This window comes from Callithrix jacchus, chromosome 10, assembly GCF_049354715.1.
Source record: "Callithrix jacchus isolate 240 chromosome 10, calJac240_pri, whole genome shotgun sequence".
NCBI classification, from domain to species: Eukaryota; Metazoa; Chordata; class Mammalia; order Primates; family Cebidae; genus Callithrix; species Callithrix jacchus.
The window spans coordinates 65,238,121-65,260,914 of NC_133511.1; the positions used below are offsets into that span (position 1 = coordinate 65,238,121).

At 49.4% G+C, this 22,794-nt stretch overlaps 1 protein-coding gene across 8 annotated transcripts; it reads right to left on the reverse strand.

Annotated features, from left to right (window-relative positions):
• Positions 1 to 7,871: 7,871 nt before the first annotated feature.
• On the reverse strand, positions 7,872 to 22,487 carry MOGAT2 (monoacylglycerol O-acyltransferase 2). 8 transcript variants are annotated; one of them, XM_035265396.3, is made up of 7 exons: positions 22,356 to 22,487; positions 21,555 to 21,751; positions 20,775 to 20,953; positions 14,864 to 15,068; positions 14,363 to 14,537; positions 13,537 to 13,736; positions 7,872 to 10,975 (listed from the first exon to the last, which is right to left on the reverse strand). In XM_035265396.3, exons 2-7 carry the CDS (start codon positions 21,601 to 21,603, stop codon positions 10,821 to 10,823), a joined length of 963 nt encoding a protein of 320 aa, XP_035121287.1. In that variant the 5' UTR covers positions 21,604 to 21,751; positions 22,356 to 22,487; the 3' UTR covers positions 7,872 to 10,820. The 8 variants fall into 8 exon arrangements, 7 of the variants coding, with proteins under 7 accessions (XP_035121287.1, XP_035121288.1, XP_002754829.1 ...); XR_008475151.2 differs by lacking the exons at positions 7,872 to 10,975; positions 21,555 to 21,751 and adding exons at positions 11,061 to 11,916; positions 12,009 to 12,345; XM_035265397.3 differs by lacking the exon at positions 21,555 to 21,751 and having other exon boundaries at positions 20,775 to 20,895.
• Between the last annotated feature and the right edge of the window lie 307 nt (positions 22,488 to 22,794).

Consider the following 22,794-nt stretch of genomic DNA (forward strand, 5'->3'; position numbering starts at 1 on the left):
GCAGAGAGAAAGATTCGAAGATAGTGCTGTCTTTGGAGGTGGAGGAAGAGCCCATGAGCCAAGGAAAGTAGCTTTAGAAGCTGGACAGTCAAGGAAACAGATTCTCCCTTGGAGCCTCTGGAGGGAAGTGGCCCTGCTGGCCCCTGGTAAAACTGACACCATTGCCACTGGTCTCAGACTTCCGGCCTCCATACTGTAAGAGGATATACTTCTGTTTTTTTAAGTGACCAGGTTTGTGATAATTTGCTATAACAGCTGCAGAAAGCTAATATGACATCTCACAGCAATTTTTCTTAATGTAAGTAAACTTTTAGGATAGTTTTAGATGTACAGAACAGATGCACAGATAGTAAAGAAAATTCCTGTATACCTTTCACCCTAAATGTTATCCTCTGTAACATTTTACTGTACTATTGCACATTTGTCACAACTAAAGAGCCCAAGATTGGCACTTTACTATCATTGAAACTACTCATTTTATTCCTATTTTACTAGCTTTTCCTAATGACTTCTATCTGTTCAAGGATTCCATCCAGGATACTGTATTTCATTTAGATATCATCTCTTCTTAGCCTCTTCTCGTCTGTGGCAGTTTCTCAGGTTTTCTTTGTGTTTGATGACTTTTAGTTTTGAGAAGTTCAGGTCAGGTGTTTTGTAGGCTGTTCCACAATATGGATTTATCTGATGTTTTTCTCCTGATCAGACTGGGGTTATGGGATTTGGAGTGGAAGGTCACAGGAATGACGTACCATTCTCATCACATCACATCAAGGGTACTTACTATCAACATGACTTATCACTGGTAATATTAACCTTGATCACCTGGCAGAGGTAGTGTTTTCTAGGTGTTTTCACTGTAAAATTACTCCCTGTCCCTCCCTCCACACCCAGCTCTTTCCCTATGCTATCCTTGGGAGCAAGTCTATAAGCACATCAGAATTTAACTGGAAGAGGGCTCAGCTCCATCACCCTGAGAGGGGAGCTACAGAAGTTATTTGGGATTCTTCTCTTAGGGAGATGTATCTCTTCTCTCCATTTATTTATTATTCAATCATTTATATCAGTATGTACTCATGGATATTTATTTTGCACTTTGGATTATAATCCCAGTACTATGTTGTTTATTTTCTTGCTTGAATTGATCCAGCTGTGGACATAGGAAGCTTGTTCAGTTTGACTCCTGTGTTCTTTTGAGATATCATCATCATTTTGTTTCTTTAAGCACTTCTTTACTTTCTGGCACTACAAGATTTTTTAGGCTCATCTTGTATTTTTCCTGCCCAGCCCTAGAATCAGCCTTTTTTTTTGAGACAGAGTTTCACTCTTGTTGCTCAGGCTGGAGTGCAATGGCGTGATCTCAGCTCACTGCAACCTCCATCTCCTGGGTTCAAGCAGTTCTCCTGCCTCAGCCTCCTGAGTAGCTGGATTATGAGCATATGCTACCATGCTGGCTAATTTTGTGTTTTTAGTAAAGACAGAGTTTCTCCATGTCGATCAGACTGGTTTCAAACTCCCAACCTGAGGTGATCTGCCCACCTCAGTCTCCCAAAATGCTGGGATTACAAGTATGAACCACTGCACCCTGCCCAGAATCAGGCATTTCTCTAAGTGTCTCAGGAATCCTTTTTAAATTTGTTTTTATTTTATTTTATTTTATTTTTGAGATAGAGTTTTGTTCTTGTCACCTAGGCTGGAGTGCAGTGGTATGATCTTGGCTCACTGCAACCTTCACCTCCTGGGTTCAAGCAATTCTCCTGCCTTGGTCTACCGAGTAGCTAGGATTACAGGCACCTGCCACCATGCCCAGCTAATTTTTGTATTTTTAGTAGAGATGGGGTTTCACCATGTTGGCCAGGCTGGTCTTAAACTCCTGACCTCAGGTAATTTGCCCACCTTGGCCTCACAAAGTACTGGGATTATAGGCATGCACCGCCATGCCCAGCCAGAAATCATTTTCTTAGAGAAAGGTATTAGAAACCAAGATTCAGGCTCTCAGTGTGGTAGTTGCTACTGGGTGCCATTGTTTCTAGTCCCTCTCAGAAGACAGAACTAGGAGACATATATTTCCTCTGTATACATACATATTTATAATTGGATCTGTCTAGCTCTGTCTATATTAAACTAAGCGTGAGTTCATACTGATGTCTCCCTCTAATCCCTTAATACTATGCATATGTTAAAACCCACAAGGAAGGCCAGGCATGGTGGCTTATGCCTGCAATCCCAGCACTTTGGGAGGCCAAGGCAGAGGGATCACCTGAGGTCAGGAGTTTGAGACCAGCATGGCCAATGTGGTGAAACCCCATCTCTACTAAAAATACAAAATATAGCCAGGCATGGTGGTGGGCACCTGTAATCTCAGCTACTTGGGATCCACATGGGTCATTGTAGTCATCCTCCCTCTGCAACAGTGGGAAAACTGGCCCCTGCCATCTATTTACTTATGTGTTCAATTGTAACCCATGTATAGCAATTTCAGACTTGTTAGCCTGCACCCCCATGAGAAATTCAGCTTTACCAACTACAATGTAGTTTAATAGACATTGTATTTTTACATCAGTCTTGCAGTTTCTGGTCAAAATATTCTTTCCCAGAGTTACTTTGGTCAGCCTTGTATTCTTCCACTCCCTTCAGTGAAGTTTTCTCATGCATTCATAAGACAGTTGAGATTCTTTTATCATCTCAGTCTGCATTCTATCCTGAGATACCCCAACTTTTTGATTGATTTTAAAAGTTTAATTTCTCTACATTAAAGTTTACGTTGTAGGGTAGTTTTTGTTTTGTTTTGTTTGAGATGGAGTCTCGCTCTGTCACCCCGGCTGGAGTGCAGTGGCATGATCTCAGCTCCCTGCAACCTCTGCCTCCTGGGTTCAAGTACTTCTCCTACCTTAGCCTCCTGAGTATCTGGGATTACAGGTGCCCGCCACCATGCCTGGCTAATTTTTGTATTTTTAGTAGAGATGGAATTTCACTACACTGGCCATGTTGGTCTCAAACTCCTGACCACAGGTGATTGATCCACCTTGGCCTCCCAAAGTGTTGGGATTGTAGGTGTGAGCCACCGTGCCTGGCCTACCTTGTGGGTTTTAACAAATGCATAGTATCAAGTAGACACCACTATAATACCATAGAAATTAGTTCTACCACCCTAGAAAGTTCCCAGTGCTTCCTCAGCCATAGGCTTCCTACAGATGATCTGTTTTTTGTCCCTCTATGTTATCCTTTTCTAGAATGTCACAGGAGTGAAATCATACAGTATGTAGCCTTTTTGGTCTGGCTTCTTTCACTTAGCAAAATTCACTTAAGATTCATCCAGGCATTGTGTGAATTTATAGCTCAGTTATCTGCATTTCTGAATAAGATTCCATTGTATGGATTGAACCACAGGTTAAAAAAAAAATCCGTTCACCTATTGAAGTACATCTTGGTTGCTTCCTGTTTTGAGTGATTATTAATAAAGTGCCCATAAACATTCATGTGCAGGTTTTTATGTAGACCTGTTTTCCAATCATTTGGGTAAATACTTAAGAGCACCATTGCTGGGTTGTATAGTAAGCCTATGTTTAACTTTATGAAAATCTGTCAAACTGTTTTCTAAAATGGCTGGGCCATTTGGAATAAATAAGAGTTATTTTTAATTTTGCAGATTAAGTCCAACTTTTCTGATCCTTTCTTTTGTTTCCCAAGCTGGTAGTCAGGTCACACTGTATCAGACAAAAATACAGCCTTTGCAGTCAGATCTGAATTCAAATCCTCGCTCCACCACTTAAAGTTGTGTGACTGCAGACAAATTAGTTAACCCTTCTGACCCTTGTACTGGGATTTACTTCTTCACATACCCATGATGTCACAGATTGGGTTCTCCAGGAAGTGGATTCTGAGATGGTATGTAGCCTGCAGGATGTTTATTACAGAACCTTTGGAGTCAACACCATGAGAAGGAAGGGAAGGCAGCAAAATTGGATGGAGGGAGAAGTCAATCTGAAATGGCCCATCAGAGTTGTATTGATTTTGGCTGAAGTGGCCCTGCCTTTATACCCTGGCTGGATCAGTCATTGGCTATATGCCTTTGCACAAGCAGCTCTCTGCAATAGAGGTGATCTCAGAAGGGGCAGACCGCACTTACTGCAGCTGGGAATGGAGTTCTTCCTTGAAAATGCACTTGGGTGACACATCCTAGTACCCACTGCCCAAGGCAGAATAGGAAGAGCCCTGGATGAGAGCTAGGAGGCCAGTTATGCATCTGCCACTTACAAACTACGTGACTTCAGGCAAGTCCTGCCCTTCTAGGAGCCTTCTCAGCTTACCTGATGAAAGTGGCTAAGATGACATCCCTAACCAATTCGTGTACAGCACTTTGCAATTCACCGGTTAGTTTTGTGTTTCTTAACTCGCAACAATCTTACAGTGCCAGCAGTTAGCCACAAGTTCTAGGGCAGTGCTGCATTACTCGAGTGTGGTCTGGGGACCAATGCACGTCCATGAACAGCTTGTTCCTGGTTCCTGACAAAATAAGTACAGGAATGGAGTGGAACTGTTAGGAAACTTCAGAGCAATATGGCACACTAATTTTATGTCATTTGAAACTAATAATAAAACGTTATAGTATGTCTAGGTTTTCTTCTCTCATTTTTCTAGTAACTTATATTGTGCCTTATAAAATAGATAGGTCCATGAAGGATTGGTAAAAAGGAAAAACCAAAAATCTGGTCCTTTATCAAAAGCATTTCAAGAAGCATTGACAGGGCATCCCCAAATGGAGGCTTTTGCTTTTAACAATTTAACTTTATTTTTTTAGAGGTGAGCCTCTTTTGATCTTTAATTATTGACATGTTATTGATCAGGACGGGGTTTGTGGCTGTTTTTTGTTCTTTTAAGGTCTGCTTTAAAAGGGGCTGCCAGAAACGAGCTGCCTACCATCATTTTCTCTTCACCCTCTTGTTAAGGATGTGACTGGGTGTGCACCAGCTTAGCTGTTGAAAATGGAAACACTCAGGCTGGTTTTCCAGCAGGGAGTAAAGGGACTCTAGAGTCTAAGAAATGCCCTAACCTCGTTTGTGATAGACGTAAACTCTCACAGGTCTTTCAAAAACCATTTCTGGAATTTATAACAGGAAAGAGGGAGGAAGTACTGACATTTATTGAACACCCATTTGTGGAAAAACCCTTTACAAATGAAGAAACTGAGACTCAGCAAGTGTACCTGACTTGCACAGGGTCCATCCCACAGCCTGGCTGGCTCTCCAGCCTCTGCCATTTCCATTGTGTCAATCTACTGGGTCTGAGGTCAGAACCCGGCAGGGTGTGAGGAGCATGTGATAGCTGTCTGGGCAGGCAGTCCACATCTTGGGGCCAGGATTCCAGAAAGTCCTTTAACCTCTCTGACAAATGAACGTCATCTATTATAAAGAGGTCACTGTGGGTGTCATTGACATAATACATGTAGAGCATCCCATCCAGAGCCTAGCACATAGTAGATCCTCAATGAATGCAGCCCTGAGGGCCCCTGAGAGTTGTTAGGAGAGTTATTAGGAGGTGCTGACTTTGTCCTTCCACGAGGTCGTTAAGACAAATGCTCACTTCAACCCAAGGCATTTTTTGCACTTGTGGCCTAGCCCTTGACCTACACCAGCTCAAGGACCTTCCGGGGCTCCTCCCTCCCTCAGGGAGAAATTCCTGACTCCTTACTGGACATTTGGCTTCCACCTGTCAGTAGACAAGGGAAAGCCAGGGACCTGATCCAGTTTGGTCGCCAGTCTGTCCCCAGCACTTGGCACATAGCAAGGACTCAATAAAAGTTTTCTGAAAAAAAACTGACCTACCTCTAGCCTCCTTTTCTTTGACACTCACCCTTGCATCTTGTATCACAACTGCAGCTATCGTCAATGTCTGTCCTGCACTTTCCCTCCCCTCTGTCTTTGCTCACTCAGCAGCTTCCATCTGGATGACCTATTCCCTCCTTCCTGCCTCTGAACCCTCACAAAACACAGTCCCTTTGTGAGCTGAGACTCAGCAAGTGGACCTGACTTGCACTGGCAGCCTTGCCCCTGCCACGTGGCTGCTGGCTGTGCTACGCTGGCAGACCCCTTGCCAAGTCACCACAAAGCAGTATCAGAGGGACTGTGCCTCAGCAGGCCCTTTGTCCCCTTGGGAAATAATGTCTGAGAACTTCTCCCCAGGTCAAAGTGCAGGCTGATTTCTGGAAGAGATTCCAGCTGTCTCCATTACTTGAGGGCCTCTGACCCTCTTTACCAGGCCCGACACATCCTGCCATCCTCTGCTGTCCTTATCTGTGTGTGTACAGACAGGAGGAGGCTGCCTTCCCACACGAGGGTGAGGCTCCCGCATTGTTAGGACGTGCTAAATGAGTAATTGAGTCCTTATGTGGATAGCTCCTGGCACATTAGTTGGAGAGGCCAATTGCTATAACAAACACACTCCTACCTCAGTGGCTTGAGCCAGTAAAAAGTCATGTTTTTTCACACACAAAGTCCAGTGTGGATATTCCTGCTTGGGTGGCTCTCTTGGGCAGCCCTCCTTTGAGATCAGGGCTCTATACTCCTTCCATCTTGTGCTATTGATGTCTTCAACATGAGGCCTCCGAGGTTGCTGTGAAAGAAGAGACCTCTTTCCTCTGGCCCTTCAGGTCTCTCCCCAACCCCCTATTTTGTGTCCTGGCACCCCTCTGTCTAATGACCACCTTGTACTCCATCCTGGTACAGGTTTGGGGGTTACAGTCATTATTCTTACCTGCAGCTTTTGCTCAAACTCTTGCCCCCACCCCTCTCGGTCCCCTCTATATGGCCAGCTCATTCTCTGTCTTCCAAGTCAAGCTGTCCTGTGCAGAAGCACGCAGCATCGGCGTGGCACAGTCTAGTCTCTGAGGCTCATCCACTATCACTGCAGCAGCCAGACTCCAAGCTGGCTCTTGGGATCCCACCCCCAGGTATTCACACCCTTGTATGGAGTATGGTCTGGACTTAGTGACTCACATCTAACGGAGAGAGTAAGGCAGAATTGATGGTGTGGAACTCAGAGACCAGGTCATAAAAGGCAGTGTGGCCTCTCTCTCTTGGCTCACCCACGCTGGGAAAAACCATGTCATTGGCAGCACTGTGGAGAGGCCCACATAGCAAACAACAGAGGTCTCCTGCCAACAGCTACACGAGTAGGCTTGGAAGCAGGTCCTACAGCCCCACTCAAGCCTTCAGAGACCACAGCCCCAGCCCCAGCCTGGCTGCAATCTCATGAGAAACCCTGAGCCAGAACCACTCCACCAAGCCATTCCCAGACACCTGACCCCTAGAAACCGAGAGTCGATGGGGATTTGTTGCTTAAAGCAGCCAAGTTTTGGAGTGGTCTGTCATACAGTGATAGATAACCAATTTAATCACCTCAGAGGCAAGGCCTGTGTCTTCTTCCCCTGATCCCTGCCCCAGGCCTGGTGTGGGTGGGACTGAGAGGAAGCACATGTGTGAGAATTCATTTACTCAACCAATTCCCACTCACTGGGGATGCTGAGGTCTTGTGCTGGGCAGTAGAGCTGGGTTGGATGGGGCTGAAGTCACCATAAATAAGAGCCTAAGGGGGGTCCCCAGTCCACTGGGAGACAGAGAAGTCTACTCTTTTTGGGAGGCTGAGGCGGGTGGATCATGAGGTCAGAAGTTCAAAACCAGCCTGACCAACATGGTAAAACCCCATCTCTACTAAAAATACAAAAATTAGCCATGCATGGTGGTGCATGCCTGTAATCCCGGCAACTTAGAGGCTGAGGCAGAAGAATGAATTGCTTGAATCTAGGAGGCAGAGGTTGCAGTGAGCCAAGATTGCAACACTGCACTCCAAACTGGGCGACAGAGCAAGACTCCATCTCTTTTCTTTTCTTTTTTCTTTTTTTTTTTTTTGCACACAGATGATTCATCATTCAACTTGATACTCCATTAAAAAAAAAAAAAAGTTCCTTTTTAAACCGTCCTCAAATTATCCTCTGGTCTTGCCGGATCCTGATCCTCTGGTTTCAGACTGGTCCAAACCCTATCCTAGGAGCAATGGAGAGCCATGGAAGGAGGCTGAGTAGGGAATGACGCAGTCAGCTTTGTGTTTTAGACAGCTCGCTATGGCCATGCATGAGGGATCAATGGGGGAGATGGAGAGGGAGATGGGGCAGAGATGCGAGGCAGAGCTGGGATCTTTGGGATATACAATGTTGTTGCCACGGTCACACAGGGAATTCCAGGGTGTGTGTGCCTGGGGTTGGGAGTGGTTGTGCTTCAGGCTATTAGTTCTTAATTTTTGGTAGATTGTTTGCAAAGGTGGCAGTAAGAATCCCTGCATGTGTCTGCACCCTTTTGTAGTGTAACATTGCTGCTCCTCGCATCCAGAGAGGGGTTCCATTCTTTACTCCTTGAATCTGCTGGATTGTGACTTGCTTTGACCAACAGAATGCAGCAGAAGTTATGCTTGTGAGGTGTGTAGCCTAAGACTTGAGTCTGTGAAGCTTTGGCTCTCATTTTTTGAAATCAATCACCATTGACTGCTAACAGATCAGTCAGTATAGAGATAGACCCAGTGTCCATGTGCAAAGACAGGCCTAGCCCTTTTAACATCCCTAGCTGTCCCAGCCCCAGCTGACCCTTTGGCTGGATACAGATGCAAGACCCAAGAGGAACCACCCAGAGAATCCACAGGATTGTGAGAAGTAATAAATCCTCGTGCTTTTCAACCATTAAGTTGCTGTTGTCTTTTAGACAGGGTTTCATTCTGTTGCCCAGGCTGAAGTATGGTGGCACAATCTTTGGTCACTGCCACCTCTCCCACATGGGCTCAAACAGTTCTCCCACCTTAGTCCCCTAAATATCTGGGACTATAGATATTTAGCTACCATGCCTGGCTAATTTTTGTATTATTATTTTTTTTTTTGAAGAGAAAAATTACATTTTTTCACCATGTTGCCCAGGCTGGTTTCAAACTCTTGAGCTTAAATGATCCACTCACGTTGGCCTCCCAAAGTGCTGGGATTACAGGTGTGAGCCACCATGCCCAGTCAGCCATTAAGTTTTGAAGTGGTTCGTTATACAGCAGTAGGTAACTAATATGGCAGTTATTGATCTCCTTTGCAAATCTCATCCTTCCTTCAAGGCCCTGCCCACATGTCACCCCCTCAAAGTCCTGCCCTCGGCTGTAAATCATCCCTCTCTTCTCTGAACTCCATTGCTCCTTCTTCCTGCTCCTCTTGTGACCCTTAGTCCATGCTGCCTAGTAGGATAATAAGAGGCACTTTCATGAGACATTGGGTACCTTTGCCACCTGGCTTCTAATTCACACACATACTGCACATCATTCCACAAAGAACATGGAATAGCTTGTTATCTCACAAACTGAACATGGATACTATAGTATTTATGTCTCAAATGACAAATCGAGGTTTGGAGAAGTGGCTTGCCCAGGATCACTGAAAAGGGGCAGAGCCAGAGCCAGGACTGAAACCTAAGTGCCCCCATGTTGTGGTTATGGATGTGATCTGCTCTGTTTCCCCACTAGAGGGTGAGGGAGAGTCACAAACCCTCGTCCAACCCAGCCACCCTCTGTCCTCTCCCTACTGATGTATGTACCTAACCCAGGAATCTAGAGCTCTGATCAGGGAGTCTATCCCCATCTTACCCCCCAACATCCCCACAACCCTGCAGACACATGCACACATCTCACATCTGGTTTCCATTATCTGTGCTGGCCTGTCTTGTGTCTTAACAAATTGACTACACTTCTCTCCCAACAGAATGGGGCCAGAGGTGGTAAGCTTAGGGTTGCTACATCAGGAAGAATCGATCAGCATGGTCTTCTCTGGCCCAGTCTCATCCAGCTTCTGGGAAGGTGAGATGGGGCCCCAGGCCCAGGCTGAGGGTCAAGGGTGAGGCTTTGACCAGCCCTCTTGGTTGGGGGTAGAAAGAAAGAGAAGCGTACTAAAATATAATTCTCTCATTTGTTGAACTGACATTTACAGAGCCCCCTTTTTTTGTGCCAAGGTCAGGGGCTGAAGTTATAAAGGATGAGTAAGAAGCACCCTATGGAGCCCTCAGCCTGTGTAATGTCGGAGCTAAGATTCAGAGTCAGTTGGGGAAACTGAGGTTCAGAGGGAGGGAAAAGAGGGCTGCCCACAGTCATACAGTCAGTTGGTAACAGAGCACAGTCCACCCTACCCACCTTCTGAGTGCCTCTGGCTGCCACTCCATCACCCAGAGAACTCAGAAACTTGAAGCTACCTAAGGTGAATGCAGGGGCTTACTGGCCACCCCTCCTCTCCAGCATGGGGAGGGAGGACCTGATGCAAAAGAGGGCTGATTCAGGGCAGAGGGCAGACTTTGAGGGTGGGAGGGAAGGATGAGGTGCAGGATGACGGGGCTTATAGGAGAAAGGACTGGAGCTGGTGACTTCTTTTGTGTGCTACTCAAGGCCAGAGAAATAAAAACCTCACTGTTCTCTTTTTTCCCCTACATTTCCTTTTATAATATTTGAATGACATTACAACAGAGAACAGAGACCTCAGAAACTATTCTCTTCCAGCCCTCTCTCCTGTTTCACTGCTGAGCAGACAGAAGCCAAGGAGCAGGAGGCTTGCAGCAGGAGTGCAGATTGCAGTGCCAGAGTCTGATCTCCTCTTCTGAGTTGCCTGCTATGACTCACAGCCTGGCATGGGTTGGATTTGTAGGAGTCTGGGAAGGCTCTGCAGATATGTTCAACAAATACCTCCAGGATGTCTTCTCAGAGCACAGCACCTCCTGCTGGGCTCCCTGATGGTGGCCCTGCCCTCTGTCTGGAGGTGCTCAGCGGAACTCCAAGTGTTGGTCAGCAGGGATGTTGAACTTAAGCTTGTGGGCTTCGAAGAGGTTGCACAGCTCTTTGATATAGCACTGGTGCAGCTGGTTCACCTCCTCCTCTGAGGGATGCAGTGTCTTCTGTACCTCAATGGGCTTCCCCACTGAGAGAAATAGAGGTGGGCAGTGGCTTAGGGTAGGGAAGGGGCCCTTGAGGCAGGTGCCCAGTTCCATGGTTCATCCCTGCAGAAAAGTGCTCTTATTGCCATTCCTTCCAACCCTAATCTTAGGTAATGAATTTTAAGACATTAGGGCAACTCCAAGATTCTGATATAACAATGGCTGGATTTTTTCTTTCTTTCTTTCTTTCCCTTCCCTTCCTCCCTTTCTTTCATCTCACTCTATTGCCCAGGCTGGAGTGCAGTGGCAAGATCTTGGCTCACTGCAAACTGCCTCCTGGTTCAAGCAATTCTCCTGCCTCAGCCTCCCAAGTAGCTGGGATTACAGGCATGCGCCACCATGCTGGGCTAATTTATTGTATGTTTACTAGAGACGGGAGTTCACCATGTTGGCCATGCTGGTCTCGAACTCCTGACCTCAGGTAGTTCACCTGCCTTGGCCTTCCAAAGTGCTGGGATTACAGGCGTGGACCACCACACCCAGCCAGCAGGTGGATTTCAATATGTCAGGCAACGCACTAGGTGCTTTACATGAAATATCCCCTTTAATGCTATGGGTATACAAACCTGTCATTATTCCTGTCTGACAGATGAGGCAATGAGGCCCAGAGAGGTTCCCTGACTAGTTTGAGGTCACATAGGCAGGAAGAACCACTGCCAGGTTTTAAACCCTAGGGATGTGCCCTTCACCTTCAGGCTATATAATTTGGGGAGACCAAGATGCCAAGATTGGAAGTGGCTGTAATTCTATGATGAGGTGAGTTCATAGCCCAGGCAGCTCTTCTTTCCCCTCTACCCCTCCACACTGACCTGAAGTGGCTTCTCTCATCCCAGAGAAGAATCAGGAAGGACCTAACTCATCTCCTTTCTCTGGTTCTGCCTGACTGGGAAGGCAGCTCCTCTGCCCTTTCCTCTTGGCAACAGCTCTGGAGGCAGCAGAAGTATTAAAATTCATAAAAATATTGCCACACGACACAGGGGAGTTCATGATGTAGAGGTTTCCAAAGTCTGTGCTCACCTAGCAAGTAAATGGATGGATGGAAATGAAGTGAATGGACTTCTCTCTGTAAAGTCTGTCAGGGGCCTGCCACGGTGGCTCACATCTGCAATCCTAGCACTTTGGGAGGCCAAGGTGGGCAGCTCACTTGAGGTCAGGAGCTCAAGACCAGTGTGGCCAACATGGTGAAACCCTGTCTCTACTAAAAATACAAAAATTAGCTGGGTATGGTGGTGGGCGCCTGTAATCCCAGTTACTCGGGAGGCTGAGGCGAGAATTGCTTGAACTCAGGAGTTGGAGGTTGCAGTAAGCTGAGATCGTGCCATTGGACTCCAGCCTGGGTGACGAGAGTGAAACTCTGTCTCATAAAATACAAGAGAAAAATACAGTCTGTCAGAGGTATGTAGTTAGAATCTAAGAAGAAAGCAAAAGAGATGTCCAAATAGCTGAAAAAAATGGCCTTATGTCTATGGGGTTAAGCTCACGGTCAATTCTTACAGGAAAATCCCTTAGGATGTGATTTAGAGTCTATTGACTGCTGCTCTACATACAAATGTAACATACTTGGAATACCTATTCACCATACATAAGGCTCACTAGATCCTCTCGGTTAGAATTAAACCCTCCTGGCCAAACGCAGTGGCTCACACCTGTAATCCCAATACTTTGGGAGGCCGAGGCTGGGGAATCCCTTGAGATCAGGAGTTCAAGACCAGCATGGCCAACATGGTGAAACCTGGTCTCTACTAAAAATACAAAAATTAGCCGGTCGTGGTGGTGGGTGCTTGTAATCCCAGTAATCCCAGCTACTTGGGAGGCTGAGGCAGGAGAGGCAGAGGTTGCAGTGAGCTGAGATCGTGCCACTGCACTCCAGCCTGAGCAACAGAGCAAGACTCCGTCTCAAAAAAAAAAGGATGAAACCCTCCATCTCTGGCATTGTCAGATCCTAATTCAAACCTCAACTTTGTTATTCAAAGACAGTGTGATATTTTGGAAGTTACTTAACTTCTCTGAGCCCATTTCCCATCAATGAATGGGGATAATAATTTCTGCCTTGAAGGTATGGCTGGGTGTGGTGGTTCACACCTGTAATGCCAGCACTTTGGGAGGCTGAGGCAGGTGGATCACTTGAGGTCAGGAGTTCAAAACCAGCCTGGCCAACATGGTGAAATCTCGTCTCCATTAAAAATACAAAAATTAGCTGGGTATGGTGGCACGCACCTGTAGTCCCAGCTACTCAGGAGGCTGAGGCAGGAGAATCACTTGTTAGGATAAGCTGAGCTGCTTCATTTAGGGCAGCCAGTGTAGTGTAGTGCCTGGCACACACCAGCTGCTCAGCAATTGGTTGCAACTATTACTCTTGGCACCTCTGTTATAGTTCCTATCCCAGACTGTCTGCTATTCTATCTGCTTGTGTGCGTGTTTACCAGTCCAGAATGTGAGCCCCATGAGGGCAGGAATAAATCTGGCCCGTCTCCTTGACCCCTTGCAGCACACAACCTGCCCTGTCCCTATAGCCTCCTCTCTCCCAGTTTGGTCCTTGACTTACCCACAGTGGTGACGGGCCGGCGGTAGGGTATTAAACCAAAGCTGTACTGGAAGACACCACGGCCATGAAAGAGTGGGAGGGAGATGCCCATGATCTTCTGCAACCGATTCTGGACACAGCGCAGCCAGGAGTCAGAAGAATTTGGAACCTGGTCAAATAGGTCATTCTCCCCGAAGGAGAAGATTGGCACCAGGGGTGCCCTGGAGAGAAACAGAGGAAAGAGGGCATGTGGGAGGCCCCAGAGAAGGCACACAAGCTGAAAGACCTGTTAGCTTCCTGCAGGGACTCAGTGACCAAGAAATGGAGCAGAGGACAGTGCCCTGGGCTGGAAGTGGAGGCCTGGGTTATCTCCCAGACCTTCATAGCCCTGTTATCTGACCTTGGGCAGGTCCCTCGCAGGGCCACAACTTTCCAGGTGCACCACAAAAGGTAGACCAGAATGCTTCAGGGAGTCCTCCTGGATATAAAAACCTGCATTGCTTTTCCTAGAAAAATATCTCCCATCTCGGCTGGCTCATGTTTCTCAATGACGTTTCACCCCAAGAGGGGAGAACAGCTCTGAATGTACTCCAAATATCCCTCTTTTAGATAGAGCAGGTCTCAGGTCAAGTGCCAGCTTTGGGGAATATGTTCATTGCCACCTAGTTTCTTAGATCATTGAGTCTCCCTTGTGGAAACTTTTCTAGGTATTTGGACATGAGACACCAAAATATAATCTTCATAGTGAGTGGACTGAGAATCTCCGTGCCAAAATAGAATCTGCATTCGTCTCTGCCGTCTTCCCATCCCAACTGAACCCAGAGTGCTCTTCCCAGAGGCTTGATACCCGTGTGTCAGGGCGAGCCTGACGAAGCCCTTCCGGTTCTGCAGTAACAGCGTGAAGGATCCAGGCCTGGCATCCAGGGCCTCCTGGGCACCTCCTACAATAATGCCCAGCAAGTTTCCACCACCCTTCCTGCTCAGAATGTGAGCAGCGCTCTCCTTTTCTGATGTGACCAACCCTGGGGAAAGAGAAAGGTGGGTCAGGTATGAGGTGAGGGAACGGGGGCTGTGAAATACATGTAGCCCATGAAAGAGATCACCAGCAATGCCTACAGAGGCCTGGGGTTCCCCCACTGTACCCCATTCCAGCCAGGAGCTCCCGGAGCCCTCTCCCTCTTCCCAAACCCCTGTTGGACTCAGCGCCCAGCATGGTGCTGTAGGAAGTGCTTCTTCGGGCCCAGCCTCCTTCTCCTACTGCACACGCTCTTGGAGGAAGTACAGAACTGTTGCAACCCCCCGAGACGTCTGTCACCTTCCCGAGCTGCTCAGGGGTGGAAAGACTTACCTGCGGACATGATGTAATCTCTGAAGAAGGGGGCCCGGAACCACAAGGTCAGCATCATCAGATGGGGGTGGATCCCGGGGAAGATGGAAGAGAAGCCAGTGCTCTCAGTGCACAGGTTGACAAAGGCTCCGGCTGCCAGGACTCCATGGGGGTGGAGGCCCGCAATGTAGTTCCGAGAGGGGTCCAGCTCAGCAGTCTTGACCAGCTGCAGGGACAGCAACCTGCTGAGCCAGGGCAGGACCTGTGTGCCAACCCTGACTCTGCCACTCACTGGTGTGACCTTGGGAAACCCTCCTCTGAGCCTCCAGGTCTTCATCCATATGTCTGACCACCTGGGTTCTCACAAAGATTCAGATTCGGTATGTGACAGCACCTGGTGATACCATGCTGCTGGCCGTGCCACAGATTTGATGTTGGCTTGAGTCAAATTGCTTCCTTCTCCTACAGGCTCCTCATCGGTGAAGTGGCAGTACAGTATTTGGCCCTGTCCCTGCTGCCTCCGAGGGCTACTGAGAAGCTCAGGTATCATGGTGCCTGGAATTATTTATACCACCACCACCTGGACATGATGTAACGTGAAGCCATCAAAAGGCCACACGGGGGCACCACCGTGCGGGAACAGCCTCATTTTAAGAAAACAATGTTCCAGCCAGGAACAGTGGCTCACGCCTATAACCCAGCACTTTGGGAGGCTGATGCTGGTGGATCACCTGAGGTCAGGAGTTTGAGACCAGCCTGGCCAACATGTTTGAGACCAGCTTGGCCAACATGGTGATACCCCATCTCTACTAAAAAATTTTAAAAAAATTAGTCAGGTGTGGTGGTGGGCACCAGTCATCCCAACTACTAGGGAGGCTGAGGCAGGAGAAGTGCTTGAACTGGGGAGGCAGAGGTTGCAGTGAGCCGAGGTTGCACCACTGCACTCCAGCCTGGGAGACATAGCAATATTCTGTCTCAAAAAAACCCAACAAACCAAACCAAACAAAACACATGTTCCTTCATATCCGTGGGTTCCATATCTACGGATTCAAACAACCTCAGATGGAAAGTATTTAGAAAAAAATGGATTGTCGCACCTGTAGTGAATATAGACGCACTTTTTCCCCTTATCAGTATACCCTACACACAGTATGACCACTATTTCCATAGCATTGTATTAGGTATCATAGATACTCTAGAGATGGGTTACTGTGTGTGGGAGGATGTGCCTAAGTTATAGGCAAATATTACATCATTTTATATGAGGGACTTGAGCATCTGTGGATTCTGGTGTCTGCGGGGGGTTCCTGGAACCAATCCCCCTTGGATGTCTCGAAGTGAAATATTGGTGCTGCAGATGTAGGAGTGAGCCTTCACTGGCTGAGGGCTGAGCCCTGCTGGGTAAAAAGCGCATACACACCAGGGGCGGCTCTGGCCCTGACTACCTGTAGGCATGCTGTGGGCCCCTGTGGCTCTCTGCTCCCCCTCGCCAGGCCTTCATTGCCCCTTGGCCACTCTCTTTCCCTGGTCATCGCAGCAACTTGCGTGGGCCTGGCCTGGCCTGCAGCATGAGGATGTAGCAGAGTCCAACGGACTTTGTAGTCTGGGTAAGACAGAGCCGCCGTCATTAGCAGCTTCTAGGTGAAGTGGGGTGAAGGTGAAGCAGGAGGGAACTTAGTTAACAGATGCTGCTCCTGGCCAGTTACTGGACGGGCTGTGCCAAGCAGCTGAATCTGCAAAGATGATCGCTGTGGGTGGTGATTGCAAGGAACGCGGGGGCCACCCTTTTCAGTGCCTTGTATCTGGGAGACCTGGCCATCAGAATCCAAGGGTCCCCAGGGTTTCTGGCCCAATCCCACATGCCCCAGTGGGAGGCTCCCTGGTAGGACAGCCCCGGCCCTGCAATGTGCACTCCCTCAGGTCAAGGGCAAGCCTTTCCCCTCTGGCACAGCTTTGCCAGTGTAAAGTTCTTCTTGTCATCAAGCTGTGACTTTCATCCACTGACTCCCTGAGGGTTCTTGTTGCTGCCTTTGGGGAGCATCAGAGGCCTGGCTGCCCTCTCCCAGAGCAGACTGGAGACATCCGTAGGGCCTGGAGCCTGTCTGCCCCATCCAGCTGAACAGCTCCACATTCTCCTGTCCTTGACCAGGACATGGCCTCTGCTATTTATTTATTTATAAGACAGAGTCTCACTCTGTTGCCCAGGCTGGAGTGCAGTGGCACCATCTCAGCTTACTGCAACCTCTGCCTCCCAGGTTTAAACAATTCGTGTGCCTCAGCCTCCTGAGTAGCTGAGATTACAGGTGCATGCCACCACACTTGGATAATTGTTGTATTTTTTAGTAGAGACAGAGTTTCACCATGTTGCTCAGGCTGGTCTCAAACTCTTGGCCTCAAGTAATCTGCCCAACTCAGCTTCCCAAAGTGCTGGGAATACAGATGTGAGCCACAGTGCCTGGTGTGGTGGTGTTTCTTTAAAAACATACCTAGCTCAATGCATGGAAACACCTGCTTATAAATTTTCATTCTCTTTAGTGGGAGGGTGATTTTGCCGTTCATAAAGGCAATTTGACATCATCTACCAAAACCAAAAAATATAACTGATTTTTTAACCCAGCAACTCCACTGCTAAGGAAGCACGCATCCTAGACTGTGTAAGCTGGGGTTTCTGTCCTGGATGAAAGCTAGCCACCTGTCTCACTGACTCAGGTTAAGAGACCCCAGTGTGCTGAGAGGTGGCAGGTAGGAGGTCAGGCACTAAGGCCCTAGAGGCGCCTGGAAGGCTGCAGAAGGGCTGAGGCTGTGTCACAGGGAGGGGTGCATGGGGTCAGGGAGGTGGCCTGCACGCTGCCCCAAGCCTGGCTCTGACAGTGACAGAACGATGTGGGCAGCATTTCCTAACAGCAGGTCACAGCCCTGACCACAGCCCTTGGTGCCTAAGGCCTTGGCCTGTGGAGACAGCATTTGCTCTGGATGATGAAATCTTCAGCACCGGGGAAACCCAGCGACTGGGTGGGTCTTCAGTATCTGGTGGGAACAGCTCCTCCCACACAAAACATTGCCTGACATCCACCATTAGCTCTTTGGGAAGTTGACTGGGTGACTAAAAAGTTCCGAGGCCCAGAAATGGTTTCTGAATTTTTCTTGAAATTCCATCACCAGACACTAGTTCAAAAAAAAGACACGCTAAGAACTGATAAAAGCTCAGAAATCATTGGACGGCCACATGCATGTGTCAGGGGAGCACAGAGATTTGTGAATATGAGAGGAGCTCAGCAGAGCTGGGGCTCCCTACTGTCTGCTCACCCCACGATCCCTGCAGGTCCTGGGCACTGAAGATGTGTGGGAGGGTGGGCAGGTCTGTGGAAAAAGAGTCTGCAGGCCACAGCCCCACCCCGCAGGCCCAGCTAAGGACAAAGTCAAAGTGACCATCATCTCGCCCTCTGCTGGCCACTCAGTGGCATTGCTCTTGGCAGGTGGTGCTGCAAGGGGCGTGCAGTGAGCGAGAATCCTGGGAAAAACAACAACAACAACAAAAAAAAAAACGGTGCACATAGCATTTCTGTAAATCAAGGCCTGTGTCCCACCAGTGTCAACAGTGCTAAGGTTGAGATACCCTCCTCAAGAGCCACCTGACTTGGGAAGGAGCAGGAAGGATGTCGATAGGGTAGGCATAGAGCTGCCTCAGCATTTCTGCCAGACCTGCAAGAGGAAACGCTCCAGGTGCAAAGAAGGCCGGCTACTGTCTTTGGAGGCCCTCGGGCTGGCTGAAGACACCCTGGGAGATGAGCAGTCCCAGGCCTGCGGGATGGCTTCCAGTGGCCTCCACTCTCTGACCTGAGGACCTCCCCAGCCTCATCTGCAGGCCTGCCTTCTGCTTTAGCCATGCTGAATGTCAGGCTGTGGCTCAGGACTCACCCTGTGGCAAGTGTCTGGGCCTGTATTGCGTGGTTGCTTTTTCAGGCTGCTTTTCCCCCCAGTGAGCTTGGGATTCAGCTCCAGAGCAGGGAGTGAGGTCAGAGCCAAAACCTGCTTCAGGGTTTCTTTGGCTTGGTCCCTGATGTCACACACACCTCCCCAGGCTGGCCACAGTACACTTTCCCAGTGAAGCTCTGACCTTCCTGGCACACTAGAGGAAGCCCAGGCTGGAGAGAAGAGAGGCAGGAAAGGGAGGTCAATCTCAAAGTGCAGAGGTTCTGGGGTGGTGACGAGGACTCTGCCCGTGACATGTCCACGGCTGCTCCTAGAACCCAGCAAGCCCTAAGTTTCTTTGCTGACAAGACCCAGGAGGGGGCCCCGCAGAGGAAGCACATATGAGGGGCAGGGGAGACTACCCCCCTCCTGGGTTCCCCAGGCTAGACCATGCTCTGCCCTTCCACATCTATCACCCCTTGTGAGCATGGCAGTCTCTGCCAGCCGCTGCCTGCCCTTTGCCCAGCACCTCCCTTGCCCTTTGCCCGGAGGCCCTGCTCACTGGGCTGTAGAAGCTCCTGCATTCCAGTGTGGCTCAGCCTTTGCTAGTCCTTCTTGGGCCCAGGACTCTCAGAAGGAAGCAGGGCAGGAGCCCCCACCATCCTGCATTCCCATGACTCAGACAAGTTGCTTAGCTTTGGTGGGCTTGCTTTCCCTGCCCCTCCCCCCTTTCCAGCTGGAGACCTTGTTTCTGGAAGGACAGGAAGAGGTAGGGCTCCCAGACGGGGTGGGAGAAGTCATTGCAGGTGTGGAGATCAGAGCAGCAGGGCCCTAGGCTCTCAGAGTCCTTCCCAGATTCAAGGTCATGTCCACGTCTCCTCAGAGTCCCACTGCCTCAGGAAAATAATACTAGCTACCCGTTTACTGAAAACCTGCAAGGTGCTTTACCTGTTTCACCTCATTGAATCTACACAACCCCGTGAGGTATGTGGCATTATCCCCATTTTACATATGAGGAGACTGAGGCTCAGAGAGACTAACTTACCCACGATCATATAGCTGGTATGGCATGGGAAGACCTGGGGTCAAAATCTAGTCTGCCAATCTCCAAGGGCTGTATCTTACCCCTTTCTTCTACTTCCAGAGGAGGGCCAACTGCCCCTGCCTGTCCCTTCTCTGCATCCCCACTGCCTGCCCCATCCTATCCATCTGGCCAATAAACCATCACTGCCTGGCTGCGTAGATCAAGGCTTTTCAGGGATTCCACTGAAGGAGTCAAAAGGTCTCAAATCCAGGGATCTGCTCTGGACACATCTTCAAGTCCAGGGCCAAGTGTCCACAATGACCACGAGGGAACAGGGGTTGGAAAGCCAGAGATTGGAAAGCATGCAGAGGAGGAGGGATCAGTGTACTTACTACATACATGGGGAAGCTGAGCCTCAGAACAGGATAAGGCTTTGCCCAAAGATACACCACATGCCAGAGTTAGGAGCAGGGTAGGATCTGAGAACAATTCGGGGCTCTCTCCCCTGTCCCTTTATCCACAGTCAGTGTACACACTTGGAAATCTGTAAAAGAACTTGTTGTGTGAACTTGGTGACATTCCCTCCTTCTCTGAGTGTCAGCCTCCTCTTCCGGTGAGTATTGAGTGTGAGGCTAGATGGTCCTTAGGACCTGTGTGTGTATTACCTTTACCCCCAAGCCTGGGGTGCTGATGGGTTTATGCCTTTAAGATACATTGGTGTGCCTCACACCATATACCCCATGGAGCTCCTTCAAATGCTGGACATTCATCTATCCGCGTATTAGCTCCACATCCCTGCAGATGTGAAACTGTGATGGGAGAGAAGCTGGACTCTTCTCCAGGTCACATAGTAGCGGAAGCCCTAGCTCCTGCCTCCCAGCCCAGTACTCTCCAAATGCATGCAGGGCCATACTCTCTCGTGGAGATGCGAGCACTCAGGCCATGACCACACCCCAGCCAACCCCCTCCCCCACCCCAACCAGCCTCAGTACTCACCGAGATGGGGAAATAGTCCTTCATGTACTTCCATATGGTCCAGCACCTGAAGGCCTGGATGCGCCGACCCCCCCGCCGCGGCTTGTCTCGGTCCAGGTACCACCAGGCCGCATACAGGACGCTGAGGAGCCAGAATCTTGTAAACAGGAGGGCTATGAAGCCCGCAATGCAGATCTCAGCTGAGGAGGGAAGGAGCTGTTGGCTGATCAGCCTGGCCTCCAGGAGCCCCAGAGCCGGCCTTCTCCCTGCCGCTCCTGCCTCATGTCTGTGGCCACTCTGAACTATGCAGTGTTTCCAAACCCTGCTGAGCTCCAGTTCCTTTGCCTCCAGTGACCAGTGACTTTTGTTGTTGATAGAGGGAGGGAGGGAGGATATACAGGGATGTGTAAAATGTCTAACAACTCTTAGAACAGAGATGTAGCTCGATCAGAAGAGATGCTAGGGCAAGGTCCTGGAGGGCCTGCTTTGCCAAGGGGGCATTTTTTAGCTACAAAATTGTGAGGGAGTTTCTGAGGAAGTGTGTGTGTGTGTGTGTGTGTGTGTGTGTGTGTGAGAGAGAGAGAGAGAGAGAGAGAGAGAGAGAGAGAGAGAGAGACAGAGAGAGAGAGAGTCAACATTTTAACAACCAGGAAAGTGGTATCTGTGTACAGACTGAACCCCAGCCCTGGAGGCAGCAGTTCCTACCCTGTCTGGTGCCAGCAGATGAAAGGAAAATCCCACAGATGCCCAGTCATTCTCTCTTCCCAAGCCCCAGATCCAGGCCTTGCCAGAAAATGTTACCTTCAGCAGAGCTTCTGTTTGGGCAAGGGTGGTCTCTCTGGCCACACATCAGTGGTGGGGTGGGCAAGGAGACATGGCCATGCCTGCCAGTGTGAGCCCAGCCCAGGGCCCAGGCCAGGTCTGTGCTGAGCAGAGGTCAGCCCATTTCTCCATCTCCTCCATAAGAGCCCTGCAAGGCCAGCACTGTTGTCCCCTTTCTGCAGAGGGTGAAGTTGAGGCTTGGAGAGGTCAGGCATGAGCTGGCCAAGGTCATGCAACTGGTCAGTTGCCCAGCTGAGTCTGACTCCGGGTTCCTGGTGCCCAGCTTGCCCACTCCACAGTTTACTCTCAGCCTGGATCTTCTCCCCGACCTCCTGTTCTTCCCATTTATCTCACTTACCCTACTACCAGCCCTGGTTTCCTCCTCTCTGAGAGCACAGAAGGAAAATCCCTCCTCTCTGAACAGGTTGCAGAGCCCAGAACTCTCCCATCATCACCCAGAGGCTTTCCCACACCACCTGACAGCCTGCAGATTGGTCTCCATCCAAGTGCCAAAGGAGAACCCACAGTGTAATCCAGGAAGGGTAAATAACCTGCCCAGTGCCACACACGGTGACTTCTACCTCATTCCACCCCCAAGAAGCCTCTGGGCAGGCCCAGGAGTTCTCTCTGGGCAGGAGCTGTGAGTGCAATAAAGGCCCCTTTAGGATAAATGTTTTCCCACCATCAATGCGCCGTGTGCACCGCCGTGTGCACCTGGTGTGGCTGCTCTGCCCCACCTGAGTACAGTGGTCTCCCGTCCCACAGTGCAGCCCCACTTACCCAGCGCCAAGAAGGAAAAGACCCACTGTAGGACAGCAAAGGTCTGCAGCCTGCGCTCCCACGGCACAGACAAGGGCGCGAACTCTACCATGCTGGCGGGTCAGCCTGGCTCCCGCAGATTCTCTGAGCTCTGCTGTGGCCAGAGGCTCCCACAGGTTTTTGTTCCTGCCCCAGGTTGTAGAAGTGGGCAGGGAGAGTGCCACACCCAGCCCAGCCCAGCTGCAAGGCCTCTCTGCCCCTGCTGAGGCAGGGACTTCTATCCTACAAGAAACCTTTGACTCTATCTGCTGGAGCCTGGCCAAGGAAGTAGGAAGAGAAGGGGTTGTATAGCCTTTATCAACCTTCTTAGACAATGCCTTATATGCAGGCTACCTTTCCCTGATTGCTCAAATCTTGTCCTTCCTATAACTAGGCAGGTGAAGCTGCCTGTAATACCAGC